Below are 20,767 nucleotides of genomic sequence, written 5' to 3'. Positions count from 1 at the left end.
GCGCCTGGAGGAACACAATGTGCACTTCTCTATGTTTCAAATAAGACAGTACATTATAACGCGTAGAGAGGAAAGAAAGGCCTGCACGTCCCATGTGAGCATCTTAACTTGTTTTGTCATGCGTAGGGGCCCAAGAGAGAGAAGGGACACACAGGGACACGACAGTCTTCGGCCCCCCATAAAACTAGAAGTGCACCACTGTGCCAAACACACAACTCCACAGCCTCATATGCACTGTCACCAAGAAAAATGGAAATAGAAATGCAAAAAAAACCCCAATACAATAAGCAAAACATCCCCCAACGTTCCCCATGGACTAAGACATACAACCATCATGTCCAAACAGTACACCACAGGTGCATAGGTGTGACATTCCAGGGACGGGTGCTGAGAGGATTCCTCGCCAGCACCCAGAGAGACAGCAATCTCAACCACCCTCGACTGCTCTAGTGCCACATGCATTTTAGTCGGGTCGGTTGCACAGTACTCTTGTCAGAGAGTTCGATCCAGTCCCATGCCACAGACGGGTCCATGAAAAAAAGTACTTTATCTGCAGTCTTAACTCGTAGTCAAGCAGGGAACATAAGCGTAGAGCAGATCCAGGTCGTGTAGCTTTTCTTCACCACAAGGAATAAATGCCTCTGTCTGAACCTGGAGGGTAAATTTAGGGTACAGAAATGCCCTGACATTGTCTACAGCAAAGGGGCCATGCATGTGGGCCTGTTACAGGAGATGGTCCCTATCCCGGGAATGCAGGAAGCATGGTGCACCAGGGTGAGGTATCTCCGCTGGCACCCTGTGTACACACTCCAAGGCAGAGAACCTGGAGAGGCTTTCTGGGGCCACCACCTCCTGGAACCAAGCCTCCAGTTAAGCCAACAGTCCACAATGTGGCTGTTATTGTAAAGGGCCCACCCCTCCTGTACATCCAAGCGAGCAAGCATGCTCCGTTTCAAGAGCCGCGATGTGATGATTCGCAGCTTGAAAAGCTGGTGTCAGTCTGCACCGTGCTCTCTAGGGTAGCGACCCTCTCCGAGACCTTGCATGAATCCTCTTGAATAAGGGCCTAGCACCACCTTCCAAACATTCTCTAAAAGCTTCTCTGACTTGTCATCCATGTATATCAAGCTCGTCCCAAACCACCCCCCCCCCCCCCCCCCCTCGCCAGTGCCCTGCTTGAGCAACTGCTCGGCACACATGGTTGCATCATCCTTGGATCCCTGTGTGCACCCCATGGTCACTCCAATGAGGGCCCAAGGAGTGCTGGAAATCAGGGCAACTGCATGCCACTACTTATCTGCAAGTCCAACTAAATGCACCAAAGGCGGTGACACAACCTCTATAGGCTGTTCCTCCCATGCCATTGTGGGTCAAGAGGGCATCAAAGGCCCACAAACAAGGCAGTAAACCTCTCAATGTGGGCACCAGAATTTACAAGTGTGGCCAGTCAGCCAAACATCCAAGGTTCGGGCAAGAAATGCGCCTCCCAAGGACCACTCTAGGTGGACCCCACATCCCTGAAATCCAGGCAGCCAGTACAGTTCCCTGTGCAATCCCCTGTTGATGTGAGTGGCCAGCAGTACCCAAAACATGCTCCTAATTGCGCAGAAAGAGAGTGATCAGATGTTCAGCAGGAGCCTCCACTCAAAGTGCAGCAGGCAAAGAGCCATCACTAGTAAGTCACCCCTGGGCCAAGAGCAATTCGATGAGGATGGCATTCTGCATCAATACGGGCGTCAGTACCCCCTTGTGCTCCCACAGCCAATGGGCCCCAGAAAGATAATGAACTGGCTGGGCCCCCACCGTCGTTGTGGCCGTCCCCAGGACCCAGGTGCCTCCAACACTACTAACCTCCATGTCCAAGAGGTGTGGGGGTGCACCAAAAGGACTTTGTAAAACAGGGATGCAAGGCCCTTACAGCCACTGCAATCAGTGTGGGCCACCATCCCAACTGTGGGCAAAGAACGGGCGACTAGCACCACGCACCAGCACTTTTGAACAGCTAAGGGTGAAGTCACTGGGCCCGATGCACTTGCAGACTCCCAAGTGAAGTGGGCAGGCAGGGGTAACAACCCAGCAAAATTCACTGCTGCAGTCGTGGGCAAAAATTCAGTGCCAACACCCCTAACAAAGTGAGCCACCATTTTGAAAATGCTCTGGTTCCAAGGCTGAATCTTCCCCACAGTCCCCAGCTCCAGCCCTGCTGGTCAGGTGGTATCTGAGTGCTCTGCCAGAGTACTGGCTGTCCAGTAGAGCTTTCCCTATTGGAGTGGGGAGGAGGTGGAGGCTAGATGTGGACAGTGGAACTGCAAGCGGCGAGGAGCCCAGTGTCCTCCAGTAATGGAGGCTGGCTCCGCCGCGTTAAAGAAAATGTTGATAGTAATGGAAGATGGGCTCTGCCTCAGCTGAAGATTATAAGAATCGTCTTTTCTAGTTATTACAGTGATGCGCCAGATGGAGTTTCATACTTCCTCTTATGTGATTGAGATGGCATTTATTCTTATGCGAAAAGCTATGGATATGATGGAAAAGCAACGTGTCAGGAATTTGATGAACGGCTGACTTAAAATGAGAAAGGCCACTGAGGAGCTAATGGCTGACTTGTATTTTAGGAATATCTTGAGAGCATTGCACCCTGCTACACTTGGAATTACTTACAGGAGAAAAATGAGTTATGTAAAGTTTAATAATCAGGAATTAATTGAATTGATACAGTCAAGAATTCTATGTCAACTGTTTTCTGCAGTTTTCCATTTACATTTAAACCAATTTCTCAGAACCCTATTCTGTGGGCTCCATTAAATAAAAGTGTATATAGATTTGAGTAAGGTTTTTTCATTAACCACACAAGATTCACAAAATTCATATATCCTAACATTCTTTTAAATGTTCTTGTAAAAGGAAATCTTCACATTTTATATACTATTAGCTTTTGATCCCAGTTGATATAAACATATTTATTTTACACCTTAATAACTCGGGCATTAATTTTATATATACAGGCCATTCTTCTTCATGTTTGTTTTGTTGACAGATTCGCATTGATACATCAAATATACCATTACTTTTCAATCACAATTACCACTGATCTTATACCAAATATATTCATGAAAATCCTGCTGGGAAAAACAACTAATTTGTGTCTGATTTATATGTTGGAGCAAACAATGTTATTTCGGCTTCTATACTGATTTCTTTATTGGCAACATCCCTGGCGTATGTTGATGTCTCAACAGAATAAGAAATGTTGTCAGATCCTCCTAATTACATTGATTCTTTAACATTTTAGGTTCAGGGCCTGATTACGGGATTGGTGGTCTGTAGGACCACTGAATCCGTGGTGATGGTCCGACGACCACCGCACTGCGAGACCGCCCGCAGTATTACAACTGTGGCTGTCCAACCTCTAAGAGACTGCCGGCACCGTCAGGATCAAGGATTCCGCTGGGCCAGCAGTCTTGAAACATGAGGAATATGCTGGCTAAGCATATATTGAGTTGCCATTTCACCGCCCTTTTCAAGGCGGTGAAACTAAACTTGTAATCAGGACCACAGTCTAGTTTAGTGTTTTGATATTATGGCCACTTAGCAAATTGGGAAATAGTTCAATTCAATATCTAGTTGAGCTCCTTCAATGCGACTCCACGATAATTATTGACAGCCCTGGCTTTGTAGCAAAATCTACTGCTCTGTAACTTGGATTTATGACGTGTTTGTCAATAGAATTACCAGTGGGCAAAGATCAATAAAAGGAAACATTTGCTAAATATCTGAGCCCTATTTTCACCCTCTTTGTTTTTTGTTACAGCGAAACAATGACATGAGGCTGCAAATAAGAACAGGTTAGGACAAGGTAGATGCAGGTCGAGGAAGCAGTTACCAAGGGCGTCATACATTTTCAGCAAATATATGGGGACAATCTTAATGGGATATTTTTGTTCAATTTACAAAAAAATGTTATGATTTTTTGAGATAAATGTATCTAGAGGTGGGCAGAATAGTCTGTTCCACTCACGGAATTGGCAGCATTTTGGCAACTTTGCGTTAATCTTGTAATGCAGAATTCTGGCTAAATGCCACCAATTGACGCGTGGCAGAGTTTTTTCTTGTGTATGGCTCTAGAACGGTAAGTTGGCAAGAACGAGATAGATTTGGGGTCCTTAGCGCGATTTCCAGTTGCTATATGGAAACCTGGCAGGATTTTTCTAAGGTGAGTGGTCCGACTTTTGTCAGTTAGAAGGTTGCTTCTAGAGTAGAAAATTTACTTGAGCAGCAGCAAAATCAACTTGATGAGCTGGGCTCTCTGGTGCACTGTATGGTGCTGTTGGAACAATAATTCTTTAGTGTGTAACCGACTACAGGTACTAGATCAAAGCGGAGCAGAGCGACTTGCTTATTGCTGCCTTTTGGCGGACCTCCACGGAATCTGGTGGAGTTTTTATGTAACCCTGGGGAAATCTGTGGAGTCAAATTCCTCCACACCAATAAAATATGTAAGTGTTATTTTTGTACACACTGTAATTGGAAACATGGTATGTGGCCTTCACGGACAATTGATGTCTATTTTGCCTGTGATAGACAACACACTGAACATGGTATTTTGTCAAGTTTAAAATTAGCATAACTGGGACGCCATATAGGTGCTTGGAATAGACCATCATTAGAGATTTGTGGTGGTGCCGACAGCCCTTGAGGTGTTAGAATTCTGATTCGATGGAGGTTAATGAGTGTCATTCCTCTCCCGCTAAAGGAAAGGGTTATTTTTCGGGAATGGATTGATTGAAAAGTGTTGTAAGTTAGGGCTTTAGTGATGGGTAGGAAAATAGGTTTTGAATTAAATGAGAATGTATCCTGATGTCATGTTTTAGGTCACTTTAATGCTGGCAGTTATCATTTTGGGGTTTCTACGGTGAACAAGCATGGCCTGTGTCTTAAGAATAGATTATCTGCAAGTAATACCAACCCCTTACTCTTTCGAACAACCCCTGCAGAGTGGAAAAATTGATTCTTTCAAGTGTCCTGCTAGCATTATCCAACGATGTTTGCTGGAGTCTAGCGGAGTGAATGGGACAGGAAATGGGCTAAAAGAAGCATGAAGGGAAATTAAAACTAGACAGCATCGAATTGTTTGGCAGCGTTGTGGGGGAAGAGGGGTGCTAAGAAGAATTTTCCTTTGCTTCTAATCTTACTAGTTTCCACACAGGTTACACATTGCATAGTATCAAACATTTCATAGGATGCAGCACAATGTAACAAAACATCTTTGCACTTCCAGAGTAAAAAACTTCTACCCTTCTGGAACAACGGAACAAATGGAAAATATGAGGCATGGCAGCATGGTTGGCACGGGTATGATAATGAACTCATGGCGATGAGAGGCTTCTTCATAGCTTATGGGCCAGGTAATAAACTCACTTATATCATGTTAATAATATTTTCTTATTAAAAATCATGGAAATTTGTTTTCAGGCAAAATTACTTCAAACAAGTAGCCAACCACACATGCTAATATCTGTATATATATTGTACATTGTGTTGAATGCCTTCATGAAAATAGTGTCGCCATTTTATTATGGCACCTTTGCTATACAAGTTATGGCATGAAAATTGTTTCGAATTGCTGATTTTACTGTCACATAATCCTATCACTCCCCTACCTCCACACTATCACCCCTTCTCTCCTTCCTGGGGCACTGTATGACCTTTAATACAGTTGACTATTGCTATGATATGTGTATTAATTATACCTGATCCCATAGTGAATAAAACTTTGTGGATCCCAACAACTGCTTTGGATTAATTCTTGTGAAAATGTTTTATATGTTCCCTGTTCACACTGGGACCCCTTCCTCTTAGTACCTGTTACAAACTTGGCAGACGTTCTGTCTGTCTTATTACAAGTGCCACAGGATATAATGCACTTGTGATAAGGCAGATAGGTTAATCCATCACAAATTTGACTGATATCCAATCTGCCAATTTCTAAATCCGGCCCTTATTTCTATCACACCTTGTTTTGGGACTCAACCATTGTCCTATTCTTCTTTTTCATTGATCACTAATGTCTGCCTCTTCGTTAAGCATTAGACAACCACAGATTTTGTTTTGGTGTCAACTCTTAATATGGATCCTTCAACTCCAACTGCTCCTTATCCAACGATGGATTTGGGCCCAGATCTTTTGACTGGGGGAATGTGTGACATTGATCCACATTCGGTCCATCACTTGTTGTTTTTGCAATTGCCGCCCTAAGTGCGCTGGGGATGCCCAGACGTGGGTCCCAGGCACTCCACACCACTTGGAGTCAAGCTAGCCGGGCTGATGAGAGGTGTTACCTCGAAACCGGTCCGGTCCTCGGATGCTTGATTCCGTTATGGGAAGGACATGGCTTTTGTAGTTCGGACTGGACTGTTCCCATGGGGCAACAGGGTCAGAGCTGATTTGCATATCGCCATTGTCTAACCCAGGGTGCTGTGGAGTGCAAAAAAACGATGGATTTGGGCCCAGATCTTTTGACTGGGGGAATGTGTGACATTGATCCACATTCGGTCCATCACTTGTTGTTTTTGCAATTGCCGCCCTAAGTGCGCTGGGGATGCCCAGACGTGGGTCCCAGGCACTCCACACCACTTGGAGTCAAGCTAGCCGGGCTGATGAGAGGTGTTACCTCGAAACCGGTCCGGTCCTCGGATGCTTGATTCCGTTCTGGGAAGGACATGGCTTTTGTAGTTCGGACTGGACTGTTCCCATGGGGCAACAGGGTCAGAGCTGATTTGCATATCGCCATTGTCTAACCCAGGGTGGTGTGGAGTGCAAAAAAACGATGGATTTGGGCCCAGATCTTTTGACTGGGGGAATGTGTGACATTGATCCACATTCGGTCCATCACTTGTTGTTTTTGCACTTGCCGCCCTAAGTGCGCTGGGGATGCCCAGACGTGGGTCCCAGGCACTCCACACCACTTGGAGTCAAGCTAGCCGGGCTGATGAGAGGTGTTACCTCGAAACCGGTCCGGTCCTCGGATGCTTGATTCCGTTCTGGGAAGGACATGGCTTTTGTAGTTCAGACTGGACTGTTCCCATGGGGCAACAGGGTCAGAGCTGATTTGCATATCGCCATTGTCTCTTATCCCTACCACAGACCGTCCCACAGCTTTTCTTAATTATGTTAATTACTCTGTTCCCTTTCAGCCGATTTAAGGATTTGGAACCTTCCACTCTCTTTTTAAAACATCCACAGTACTACCTTTTACTATTCATTCATTCATGCCGACCACCTTCAAATCTCCCTCTTCCACCAGGGAGGACAAAAATGCATGGATGCTCATGTAATAAATACATGAGTCTGTCCGTTGCCATGGAGGGCACAGGTTGAAACAAGGGAAGCCAAGGGGTCACAACGGTCTTTGGGAGCTTTGTATCACCATATGGGTTCAGGCTGCTAATATTTACAGGCGGATTGCCTAACTCGCCATGTGGTCCTGATGAGATTGCTTCCATTCAGAGGTCAAAAAAAAGAAATAAGTGCTGGGGCTCTCGTCAGAAGACAGTTTGCACCAGCCCATTTCTCATGTTAGCACCACCTAAAACAGAACCAACTACTAACCATGAATGTGAGGAGAGGATATGGTGTAATGGCCAAAGATGCCGGCTTCCGATTTGGGCAACAAGGTTAGTGTCTTGGCATCGGCTCAACATCCTGTGATTCTGGGCAAATCACTTATTTCCCCATGCGTACCATAAATGAATGTGTCCTTAACTGGTGCTCATGGAAAGCTGTGCAATTTAAATAGAACATCATTTGAGAATTGAAAACTGCACAAACTGATCCTTTTTTGTTTTATATAGGGCAAACTCAACCCAAAGGTATCAGAGCGCTTTACATGAGCACCAGTTGCACTGCAGATGGACACATTCATTTTGTTAGGCACATGGAGATTAAGTGATTTGCTCAGATTCACAAGATGTTGAGCATCACTGCGAAGATTCGAACTCGGGTCCTCACCTTTGAAGTCGACGCTCTAGCCATTAGGCCAGCAGATAGGCAGGTTGCAGTCGTGTGAGGGAAAAGAACTTTAATAATACTATTGTAATAGTTATTTGAATTGAATTTGGCATGTCCCCTCAGACAACTGTTACTGAGATGGGGTAAGCACTTGGATGGGGCAGCTTATCGGGTACACAGCTTCCATTACAAAATGAAGTGATGCTCAGTTCATCCTCACTACTGAGTGACCACCACCCACAGGTAGCCCCAGGTACCCAGTTTACCAGAGTAAGGCTTTTTCATCACTGAGAGCAATTGCAGGAGACTTTACCCTCCCTGCCGAGGGGCATGTTCTTTTCTTGGGCTCTTGATCTTGGCACAGCAAAACAGGGAATGGACTTTCTTGATGGTGACGTAAAGAGAAGCAAGCTGATGGGAAGAGCAAGGTCTGGCATCTAAGAGGGCTGGTGGTGCTGCTTCCTGGAGGTCTCAGGAACCAAGAAGTTTCTTTCTATTTTTGTGGTCCAACAGGCGGCCACATATGTGCCTGACTGTGAGTTGAGGGAATCCCATCACCGTGGGGCTTGAAGGTCATGTAAGCACCATAAAGGTACTGGTGGGAGCGTTATTAACTAGCAGTAAGTTTTGATTGGCACAGGACATGCAGAAAGGACTTCAGCTGCAGGAGAGGTAGTAGGAAAGCCAGACTCCGATTTTGTGAGTTGTTTAAAATGGTGGGAACTCATCCATTTTGGGATGATTTGTAGAGTTTGGGTCAAGTGTGAAATATTCGATGATGAGATCGTTAGACAAAACTATGTATCAACGGCATTTCTTGAAGATGACCCGAATAGGGTCTAGGTAAAGATCACCCATATCACTCTACTGGTGTTTACACACCACTGTGCTAGAGCTTTATTTAGAAAAATAAAATAAATTTTTTTTTTAAAAAGAGCATAATGCTGTTGAAATGCATGAACCTTTTTAGTCTCTTTGTGCACCAATATAAACTACATGATTTTATTTGGCACATTTTGGGCTTGTGTTGGTGCAACCCCCACATCAATATCTCTTTACAGCCTCGGAGATCTTGTGTTGCATTTATCAAATGAACACACATGAATCCAGTATTATAGATCCAGGAAATGCTGCCCTGAAAGCCTGTAGTCAGACAACCCCAAATATATGTAGATTTCCCTAGAGAATTGTGTTTGCGCTTTCAAATTTGGAATATTAGCTCAGAGTACTAAACTGTGATAGAATCCTCGTATACGACGCATTGCTCATTGATTATATCAAATTCAGGACTATATGGAAGGTATAAAACCTCTGTATTTTCTAATTCTGTACAATCTAAGCAATGTATTGATGTAAGGTGGACCTTCCTCACTCTGAGTGCCTGGCCAGAAGAGTGTGCTGAACATTACGTTTGCCACAATTGTACCAATGTTTTCCAAAACATGGTAACTTCCTCTAGTTTCTCTCATACAGGAACATATATCTGCTTGACCCCCGTATTTGTTTGTCTGGGTCTCCTGAGTGTGGATGTTCCAGACATGGACGGTTTCTATGATTTCGGGAAGTTTGAGAGATGTGGAAAGCAACTGAAAGCAAAGTTTACCCATCTTTTAATCAACGGTATCATCCCAAAACTCTATGGAAATATACCATATCCATGTATTTTCAACATCTACGCATGCTAGGGTTTCTATCACTAAGGTACCAGACCGGTTCAAACTGGCTGGCCAGGACAATGTGCTGAGCATGGCATTTTCAACAGTTTTTTCCCCAAAACTGGTTGATTACTATCAGTCTTCCTCCAACAGTAATATACTCTGCCAAGGCTTGACCAGCATTTGCCTATAGAGGTACCAAGCATGTGTTGGTTATCACCAATGAACCTAGGCAGGGCACTATCCGTCAGGCATTGGGAGATGTTTTTGATGGGGGAATATTCCATTGGCAGTGACTGCAGTGTTTGTGCCTGTAGACTGTTGGCAACCAGGGAAACCTACCAATCCCCAACCTTTCTAAAAACTAGAGCTCCAGCCGAATCATTGATGTCTTATGTGAATTCCAGCATATTGTATTACCCTGAATGCCATACAAAGGTCAACGTTAAGGGTAAATAAGCACAATTTCTTCACTTTTATGTGACGGAAATTCCAGAACGTCCAGCAAATGTCCTTTCATCCTATGGTTCCACACTTCTCCCAATAAAAGCAATATCCCAACTGTATAGTTGAGCTTATTGCACAAGACAAGAATAAGCCACATTTTTGACCATGTGAACATCATCTTGATTCTACAGGAACTTCACATGGTCACATTTTATCCTTTTTCCTGTCTAATGCAATAGGTCCATCAGAAGTGATGTACTGTTTTCATCAACTGAAGTGTGCAAATGCACGGTGGCGAGATTTTTCCCACAAATTCTGAAACTTTTCTTAGAAAACAGGTAAATTATATTTTTGGGACCAAATTTTGATGTTTGTAAGGCATTCTGGGTAAAAAAAAACAGATGGCATCCATACAGGCTAGGACACCCTGGACTCCCTACAGGTATCTAGTTTTCAGAGACATCTGGGGTTTGTAGGTTTCCCTGGGCGGCAGCCAACTCTTGGCCCAAATACCACTAACACGCACATCACAAACGTCCGCCCAAATCCAATATATTTTTGCACTTTCCACACTTGCATTCTTAGGTCTTTCCTATTTTGGTTAATAAGCTCACACATGTACAGGGAAACGTGTGGCAACACAGGATGGTAGGATATTCGCAATTATCTATTGAATTTCTCTATATTTTTTGTCTGTTGCCACCCTGTCTCGCTATCCATTTCTAGATTTTGCCTGCACAGCGCTTGCACTGTTCTTGAGAAATGTATTGTTTTTAATGTAAACTTAAAAGGGACGTACATCCTGCCGCCTTTTTCCTGGCTTCTCGTTGGTTCCTGTGCATGCCACTTACCCTTCCTCCATTTCTATTGGCTGTCGCATATTTTCCTGCATTTACCAGTGCTCGTTTCTCGTTTGCTTCTCTTATCAGTTTCCCACCACCGAAATACTGTTACCATCCACTTTGGTGGAACTGTATTTTCATAAAGTTGTGCCTTTTACTATTGCAGCATAATTTTATAAATTTAGCACCTGGAGAGTCTAAGTGATTTGCATAGAATCACAAGATGTTGCATGGCGTCATCGAGACTCGAACCGGGATCCCCAGCTCTTGAGTCAGCCCCACATCCTCTCCACTCCTGTGTTATCTGTTAAAGAGCTCTTTCCTTCTCCTGGAGGATGATTAATGAAAACAGCTCTTTATTCATCACATAGGAGAAACCGAAGCTTCACCAGTGCTTGTTTAAATTTCTTTTCTCTTTACGCTAGGGCCCCAGACGCCTACCAGCACACACACTGCTCGTCTGTTGCTTCCCAGCAGCAATTTCCTTTTATAGTGTCATTCCAACACGTCCAATGACAAATTTGGAACCGTAAATTAAAAATAAAAGAAAGTGCACAGAAGTCCCAATGCAAACAAGCATTGGCAAAGCTAATAGTTCGGCACTTACCTTTTGAATTGTTTTAATTTGACCTTATTATTATTATTATTATTATTATCGATTTATTAAGCGCGGTTGCTGCCCAGGGGCGTCCAAGCGCTGAGTTTAGACAGAGACGAGACGGAACACAGGAGGAACTAAAAGGGCTTCCTAAATAGTATGGTTTTCAGTTTCCTGCGAAAAGGGAGTAGGTCGGGTGTGGATCGAAGATCAAAAGGGAGTGCATTCCACAGCTTGGCGGCGTTCAGTGAGAACATCCTGCCCCCCGACCTAGCTCTCCTTACTCTGGGTACCACTGCCAGAAAAGCACCGGAAGATTGGAGGTTCCTGTTAGGGTGGTAAGGGGTAACAAGGCTGGTGTTGATTGCTGATCCAGTCTTCCAAAAAGCTCGATGTGTGATACACAGAGCCTTAAAAGCCACTCTCTGTCTCACCGGTAACCAATGTAGGCTTTTCAGTCCCTGTCTGGCGGACTGTGACCGTGGGATTTGGAGTATGGTACGTGCTGCACAATTTTGTACCACCTGTAGCTTTCGCAGAGTCATCTCAGGCGCCCCCAGATATAGGGCGTTATTTGAGTCTAAGCGGGACTGAATAAGGCCTTGCACTGCCACCTTCTTGGCATCTAGAGGTAAAAGTGAAAGGACCTTCCTCAGTGTTCTTAAAAGGCCAAAACAGGTGGCAGACAACTTAGTGGCCTGAGTGGAAAAGGAGAGTTTATGGTCCAACCAGACTCCCAAACTCTTGACACTGTCCTTAGGGGTAGGAGGTGCCCCTAGACCAGCAGGCCATAAGGAAGAGAAAGATAGTGGTGAGGCTGGGCCTAAGAGCATGAGTTCAGTTTTCCCACCATTCAGTTTGAGGGAGGAGTTGGTCATCCACTCCCTCACGCTCTCCAGGCATTCCATCAGGCCGGCCGAGGCTTGCCCACCGTTCTCCTGGGCCAGTGAAACCACCAGCTGGGTATCGTCAGCGTACGACACGATTTTAATGCCGTACGGTTCTACTACCCCAGCTAGCGGTTTCATATAGGCGTTAAACAATACAGGGCTCAGCGATGAGCCCTGCGGAACTCCACAGCTAAGAGGCTTGATGGTAGATGTTGTGTTACCATCAAAGATCTGGAAGGATCTATCAGCCAGAAAGGACCTAAACCACCTTAGTGCGTTTCCCGAAACTCCGATGTTCTGGAGACGGTTCAGCAGAGTGATATGGCTGACCGTATCGAAGGCAGCACTCAGATCAAGGAGGATCACTGCCACTGATCCCCCCTGATCTAGTATCCTTCGAGACTCTTCGGTCACTGCTAGCAAGGCGGTTTCAGTCCCGTGGCCAGGTCTGAAGCCTGTCTGGGAGGTGTGCAGTAGGGAGTGACTCTCCAAAAACTGAACCAGGAAGGCATTTATGTGTTTTTCCAGCACCTTACCAGTCCATGGAAGCAGTGAGATGGGGCGATAGTTGGAGTGGTCGTCAGGGTCCAAATTGGTTTTTTTTAAAAGCGCCTGCACCGAGGCTTGCTTCCAGGCAGTGGGCACTGTGCAAGTGGACAGAGATGAATTTAGCAGTTCCATGACTACAGGGAGGATGGCATCACCTGCCTGCATCAGGATTTCTGGGGGGGCTGGGTCTCGAGGGGATCCCGACTTGACCTGGCGAGCCACTTTCTCTAAGGTGACAAGATCCAGGAGAGGGAAGTGATCCAGAGTCGGCTCAATAGTAGGTAGGTCTAAACAGGGAGGATTTTCCGAGTTGGATAGGTCGGATGCCTCATGATTCAGAGCCATGGCTGGAAAGGTGGAATATATGTTCAGCACTTTGTCATGAAAAAAATCCGCCAGTTCATTGCATTGCTCCTTAGTCTTGGGTAAAGGGGGAGCAGTGGGGGCACTCGTGCATTGCTTTACTATGTTAAAAATTTCTTTAGGCTTTGATCTGGCTTCCAAGATTTTGCCGGAATAATAAGTTGCCTGGGCTGCCTTAATCCCTTCTTTATAGCTTTTGATTGTCTCTCTATAAGCTGCCTTCTTTTCTGGAAGAAAGTCTACGCGCCAGGCTCTCTCATGTTGCCTACATTGACGTTTTAGCTCTCTCAGCGAGTCAGAAAACCAAGGAGCTGATGTCTGCACTCGCTTAGAGGACGATTTGCAAAGATGCAAGAGAGAGTCTAAAGAATTAGTAATCCAGCTAACATAGTTTCCATATGCCAGATTGGGGTCTGAGCAGGATGGCGGACGGGTAGCGTCTAGCTCACGCCTCCAAAGGTCGCCGGGGAGTTTTTTCCAGTTTCTTCTCAGCGAGATTTGGGGGGATAATTGGGGGGCTTTATGGGTGGACCAGGTAAACGGCACCAGGTAGTGGTCAGACCATAAGGGGGGGATAGGTTGGGCAGTTATTAAATCCATACTATTGCTAAAAATAGGATCGAGAAGGTTCCCTTTTTCGTGGGTTGGGGATGTAACCAGCTGGGTCAGTTGAAGGGCTTCGAGGTCATCAACTAACTCTTTCGCAGAACAGTCGGACGGCGAGTTAAAGTGCAGATTGAGATCTCCCAATACTGTGTAGCTAGCCGCCGATAGGGATCTTTTTGCTACGATCTCTGGTAGTGCTCGAAGGAATAGTTTAGCAGACTCAGGGGGGCGATAGATCAGTGTACCAGAGAAGGAGTGGTTGGCGTTAAACTCTATACAGAATTCCAGACTCTCACAGCCAGGGATGGTAGATGTTGTAGTGCGGCAGTGGTACTGGTCCTTTATGATAATGGCCAACCCACCCCCTCTCCCTTCTGATCTGTCGAGCCTACAAATGTGATAACTAGCCGGTAAGGCTGTAACAATATCGGGCTCCGATTGGGCCGTAAGCCATGTCTCTGTTAAAAAGAGCACGTCTGGCTTGTGCTCCTCAAGCAGCATGGCGATTTGTGTACAGTGCTTGGGCAGTGATCGGCAATTCAGTGCATACATACAGTATTTAGGAACAGTGACCATAGGGTTATTCCGGAAGGGATGTTTACAGTCTGGACAGCTGAGGGGAAGTTCTGTGGGAGCATATATATGCATGCACTGAGCAGCGACCTTTCTTCCTATACTATGTAGGGCTGCCGAGCTATATGGCCTGCCCTGGGAGGTCGGTGAACCAAGGATTGTGGCCCCTGGTCCCGTCAGGTCGCGGACGGGCGCATACGGGCTTGCCTTTGGGGCGCCTTCGGCGCACCGCCGGCGCGCCCGCTGCGCCCGTCCGCTGCGCCTCCGGAAACAGCACATTCTCAAATATCCGAAAAGAAGGGCGTGGCCAAACTCGGTGGGCGGAGCCCGGGAGGTCGCGGCGGTTGCCTGCTGGCTGCTTCAGCGCCTCACTCGGCTGAGCAGTTACACAGAGCAATCAGGTGAGCAAAGTGCAAAATAGCTTTTAAAACACAAGTAAATCACAAAATACAGTTTTTAAAATCAACTTTCAGGAGTTTCCCTCGCTCTCGGCTTTCCGCCTCAAGAGCTTGCATCTAATCAGCGCTGTCACCAGAGCGCGCCCAGATAAGGAAAAGGGGGCGTGGCCTAACTCGGTGGGCGGAGCCCGGGAGGTCGCGGCGGTTGCCTGCTGGCTGCTTCAGCGCCTCACTCGGCTGAGCAGTTACACAGAGCAATCAGGTGAGCAAAGTGCAAAATAGCTTTTAAAACACAAGTAAATCACAAAATACAGTTTTTAAAATCAACTTTCAGGAGTTTCCCTCGCTCTCGGCTTTCCGCCTCAAGAGCTCGCATCTAATCAGCGCTGTCACCAGAGCGCGCCCAGATAAGGAAAAGGGGGCGTGGCCTAACTCGGTAGGCGGAGCCCGGGAGGTCGCGGCGGTTGCCTGCTGGCTGCTTCAGCGCCTCACTCGGCTGAGCAGTTACACAGAGCAATCAGGTGAGCAAAGTGCAAAATAGCTTTTAAAACACAAGTAAATCACAAAATACAGTTTTTAAAATCAACTTTCAGGAGTTTCCCTCGCTCTCGGCTTTCCGCCTCAAGAGCTCGCATCTAATCAGCGCTGTCACCAGAGCGCGCCCAGATAAGGAAAAGGGGGCGTGGCCTAACTCGGTGGGCGGAGCCCGGGAGGTCGCGGCGGTTGCCTGCTGGCTGCTTCAGCGCCTCACTCGGCTGAGCAGTTACACAGAGCAATCAGGTGAGCAAAGTGCAAAATAGCTTTTAAAACACAAGTAAATCACAAAATACAGTTTTTAAAATCAACTTTCAGGAGTTTCCCTCGCTCTCGGCTTTCCGCCTCAAGAGCTCGCATCTAATCAGCGCTGTCACCAGAGTGCGCCCAGATAAGGAAAAGGGGGCGTGGCCTAACTCGGTGGGCGGAGCCCGGGAGGTCGCGGCGGTTGCCTGCTGGCTGCTTCAGCGCCTCACTCGGCTGAGCAGTTACACAGAGCAATCAGGTGAGCAAAGTGCAAAATAGCTTTTAAAACACAAGTAAATCACAAAATACAGTTTTTAAAATCAACTTTCAGGAGTTTCCCTCGCTCTCGGCTTTCCGCCTCAAGAGCTCGCATCTAATCAGCGCTGTCACCAGAGCGCGCCCAGATAAGGAAAAGGGGGCGTGGCCTAACTCGGTGGGCGGAGCCCGGGAGGTCGCGGCGGTTGCCTGCTGGCTGCTTCAGCGCCTCACTCGGCTGAGCAGTTACACAGAGCAATCAGGTGAGCAAAGTGCAAAATAGCTTTTAAAACACAAGTAAATCACAAAATACAGTTTTTAAAATCAACTTTCAGGAGTTTCCCTCGCTCTCGGCTTTCCGCCTCAAGAGCTCGCATCTAGCACCTCATCATGCAGATCATCTGTGATTGAGAGCTGCAACCATTTAGATGTTATGTAAACTTAAGCAGTACAAGTCCTCTCATAAAATATGGCTACTCATGTTTTTTGTTCTTTTTAAAATCACCTTGGGATGGGAGTCTTTCTGGTGTGGCATTTGCTTCTTGAGTACAGTACAGACCAAAGGGCTAAGAGATGTCTGCCATTAATGGCAACTGTTTCAAATAGTAAAAAAAATAGAAGTAATAAAAGTGGCAGGACGCTAATTCTATTAATTCTATCAATTTTGCATGTTTTGTTACTTATAGCTCACTACTTTTTGTTTTAATTTTTTTCAGATTTCAAATCAAACTTTAGAGCTGCTCCAATCCGATCAGTGGATGTTTACAACATCATGTGTAATGTCACTGGGACGAAGCCACAATCGAACAACGGCTCCTGGTCCAGGGTGGAATGCATGCTTAAAATGCAACCAAACCTGGCAGGGTTGGCACCATCCGCCCAGCTAAGCAGCTGTTTACTGGCAGTAGTTCTTTCTTTCTTGTTGACATAACTAATTTGTACTGTCAGTCACAAACCAATGTCTGTCCCTGTTTGCAATAAACTGAGATGTCTGGATAATTGAATAAACACATGATGGCAGTATACATGGGGCAGATTCCAGAGGACTCAGAACAAATACAGTAATCTGCTCATCAGAGGTTATTTTCTAAGATTAAGGTAAATTTTTACATTTTCAAAAGAGTCTACCGTATACACAAGGAAACCATGCGTTTAAAACAATCGATTTGCAGGACTATGCCTACTCCTGTATAATTGCTCCTGTGGATTGTCTACATGCGTAGCGCACAGGAGTAGGTTTAGGAGATATTAGGACACTACAAAGTTTTAAACTTTGTTTTCAGAGTTGAATGAATTTTCTGGAGTTTCCAAAATGGTTTTTACAGGATAGATATCCTCGAATATTTTTCTGCAATAGAACTTTCCCTCTAAAGTATTTTTTGCTGATTTTGTCTCCATTCAACCTCCTCAGTTTATTTAAATAAATTCAAACTTTGTGAAGTTCACTAACATTGCGAAGGTAACTAACATTGCAAAGTTTTTCTGATGTAATTTTTATTGAGCAGTTGTACATCAGGAAAGTATCAAAACACCACTTCTTAAAAATATTAGTGGTAAAACAATGACAATATTTTCCAATTGAAACCTTCAAAATAAATAAGAGTAAAATACAACTCGCATCAACACTGTGATCATATCGTATCTTAAATTAAATGTATATTGCTTTAAAAAACAAATTGTAAACAAGAAGGTTGGGAAAAGTAGAATACCCAACCAATCAGATATGTCATTCATTATCTGATAATCACTAAGACGACTGTTGACACAGTTAATGAGAAACTAAGATAGAGTCTGACATTTGTGTGGACATCTGAGGTCACAGTGAGGCAAAATATCAGGTCTCAGGATACCAGTGGCTCAGCAAGGAAGGAGGCATGAACATTCTGGATATTCCAGCCATACATTCTCAAAAGGCAATGGCCCTGTTGTGCCTATATTATGCTAGTCTGTCTACGGTGTGCTACTGGCATACCCTGTTAACCCATGCACATTGTTTGGGCAGGCTTGTCAACATCCGGCATAGCTACTACCAAACGTAAATTACCAAAGGGTCGAAGCAGAGTTTCCAAAACTTTGGTCTCCAGCTTCAAATAAGAGATCCTCGGGTTGCAGCTGCATCACAGGTATATAAACAAATGGACAGATCCATCAAAGAGATCAGGGTGTGTGAGAAGGACCACCAAATGTGAAAAACATTCCTTTTCCTCCCAGAAGCAGGGGCAGCGCTCAGAAGCACCAATGCATGCACTGGAAAGACGGGGTGGTGAAAAATACCACGGGTGGAGAACTTTGAAGATGCATTTTCTAAATTAAAAACCAGAGGTTGATGAGAGAGGTTATGAATATTGCAAAGTTTTGAGAATTTCACAAAGTAGCAGAGAAAGAAACCTTTGCAAATGCTTACTAGAAACGTACATTTGTAGTTTTAACTTTTTTTGACCACATTTGAAATCTGTGATTAACATTTTTTCCATGACATCCTCTGAAATTAGGGGGACAGTTGGCCTTTTCACTTCCATTTCTACTCTTAATCTAGTGTTTCCATTACAGTTAAGTGCTTGCAAGTTGTGACTCTGGAGGAACAACCACAAAATTACATCTTTGTGGGTTTCTAAGACTTTCCCAGTTGCTGCCTCCTGCTTCCCGCAGGATCACTGATGTTCCTACAATTAAACCTAGCATTACGACAGCCTAAAACGCATCATAGTAGAGGATATTCCACTGTAGTAATTGGAACTCTAAGATTAGAGAACTCTTGATTCCAGAAAGCTGGGTTTGAGAATCCCACCAGGTTCAGCTTTTGTACTTGTATGCGGATTAAATTGGAGTCTGCAAGTCTGAACTCAAGTTATTTTTTGGGGGGGGACTTTGCGCCTTTCTCAGGATGCCAGGTCTGGCTATGGCTGTAGATCTAACTTTGCATTTAAAACCATGGGTGCTATGGCTGGAATGCCCAAGTAACAGACATGGAACACCCTCTTGATACAATATAACACAAATGTCTATTTGCGCTACAAAAAAGGGCAACTTTCCAACTCAAACAAATGTTTTGCGCTGGCAACAAAATACTTTTTCATGACTTTGAGCCACTTTGGGTCACTTTGCAGTGGTGGTCTTGATAATTCTACCCCTACATGAAATTCCTGGAATCTTTCTACGTTTCTTTGATTATGTAACTGTTTTAGGCAAGATTCTCATGAACTGGATGGTGATGTATCAAGGCTGGGATTTTATTTGGTACTTTCAAAAATAAAATACATTTTTGCGTTAAAAGAACTTTGGGAACCCATATAAAAGAATATTGGATACCTCTTCAGCCTGCATTCTTTCCTTCAGGCCACACAGAATTTGCCTGTTGCAATCTGTACATCATGTCAGCTAGTTTTGCAAATGAAATGGAAAAAGATGTGGAAAAAATGAAAAACATATTCAACATTTTAAAAAGAGTGTCAACTGTCTTGTTTTATTTATATGGCCAGTGGCGTAGCGATATAAAACACTTTCAACCGGGGATGTCACTGATCTTTTGATAGTACATGTATTGTCTTTGTTAGTTCAAGTGGCTGGCTGTTTGTGTCTATCATACCTTAAGTTTTAAATAAAAATTGTTTAAAAAATAAAATCTATGTTTTCTGTTTTGTTCATGCAGTCAACCTTACTGATTTTTCCTCTAAACCAGTTTCCTCTAAAGAGATGTCCTCTGAAGCCCTGCATTCAGGTTCCTGGCAGTGGATTGGAGCTTGTCTGTAATAGTTGACACTACTTCTATCAAGCCACTAGGCTTGAATGGGATTACATGGCAGCACATGGGGAGGACACTCTTATGTAACTAATGTATATTGTATATTACTTAGCATTTTAAGTGCCTATAGTGAGCAACGGCCAACATAAAAGTCTCTTGGTCTAAGCTGCTGCTCTACCAGTCTATTCTTCTTGCTCTCATGCTAAAGATTAAACAAGCATTGAAAAGCAAATGAGTCACACTTTGCCAATGCTTGCTTACTTGCGGTTTTGCTTTAACAATCCTTGCACATTTGTGTCACAAGCATTGGCAAAGCCAAATTTGGCACCCAGGAGGGTTATTTTCTATATGTACAAGATGGCTGTCACGTTGCATCTGGAGGCAAATTAACCGCCATTATGGACGTTCCAGAACATATCACCCCAAGATTACCATATTGCATTAACCTGTGGCATAATGGCCATCTTGAAAAGTTACTGGTTCTGACGGTGCTTGAAATGCAGTTTAATAGGCATTGCAAAAGTTGGTAGCATGAGTGGTGGCAGCCAGAGCCTGCACAGGGGATCATAGACATAGCAAATGGGGTTGGTGATGACAGAGGGAAGCCCCTACAAGGCAGCCCCTATAAGGCCCAGCAAATCTACTAGAAGGGGAAGATGATGACAACTGAGTACTGCTTTTTGCCACACAATCTTCCACAAAATGGCATGACCTTCAAAGACAGCCCACACAGCCAATAGCAACTCTTTAAAACTATGTGACAGCCAATATGTAAAGGGGGCTGACCAAAAGTCGACTCTCTGCATGTATTTACTGTATTGTACGTATTGTAATAAAGTATTGGAAACCTGAGCTAGAGTTTAGGAATATTACACAAAAATAAGATGTCATCAATCGACCACAGATCCTGTCAGAGGTCATCCCAAAGATGCACAGCGAAGCGGGAAATACATTGCCCTACAATTTAGGCTGGGGCAAATGCTGGTCATGATCTTTAGTCACCAAATCATAATAGGAAAATCCGAAAGACTGTAAGAGTGAGGACAGTGGACATACATAAAATAT

The 20,767-nt window shown here is 44.8% G+C and overlaps 1 protein-coding gene across 1 annotated transcript in view; it reads left to right on the top strand.

The window, feature by feature from the left end:
- The window catches only part of ENPP6 (ectonucleotide pyrophosphatase/phosphodiesterase 6), a 335,439-nt gene extending 315,857 nt beyond the window's left edge, over nt 1–19,582 (top strand). Inside the window, exons 7-8 of the mRNA XM_086962479.1 lie at nt 5,276–5,402; nt 16,677–19,582. Of these exons, the coding sequence (XP_086818605.1) occupies nt 5,276–5,402; nt 16,677–16,891 (342 nt within the window). The 3' untranslated portion in view covers nt 16,892–19,582. The remainder of the gene's footprint in view (nt 1–5,275; nt 5,403–16,676) is intronic.
- The last annotated feature ends 1,185 nt before the right edge of the window (nt 19,583–20,767 follow it).

This window comes from Lissotriton vulgaris, chromosome 3_1, assembly GCF_964263255.1.
Source record: "Lissotriton vulgaris chromosome 3_1, aLisVul1.2, whole genome shotgun sequence".
Classification (NCBI taxonomy): domain Eukaryota; kingdom Metazoa; phylum Chordata; class Amphibia; order Caudata; family Salamandridae; genus Lissotriton; species Lissotriton vulgaris.
Note: the sequence above shows the minus strand (reverse complement) of the source record. Positions and strands in the feature narration are given on the sequence as shown.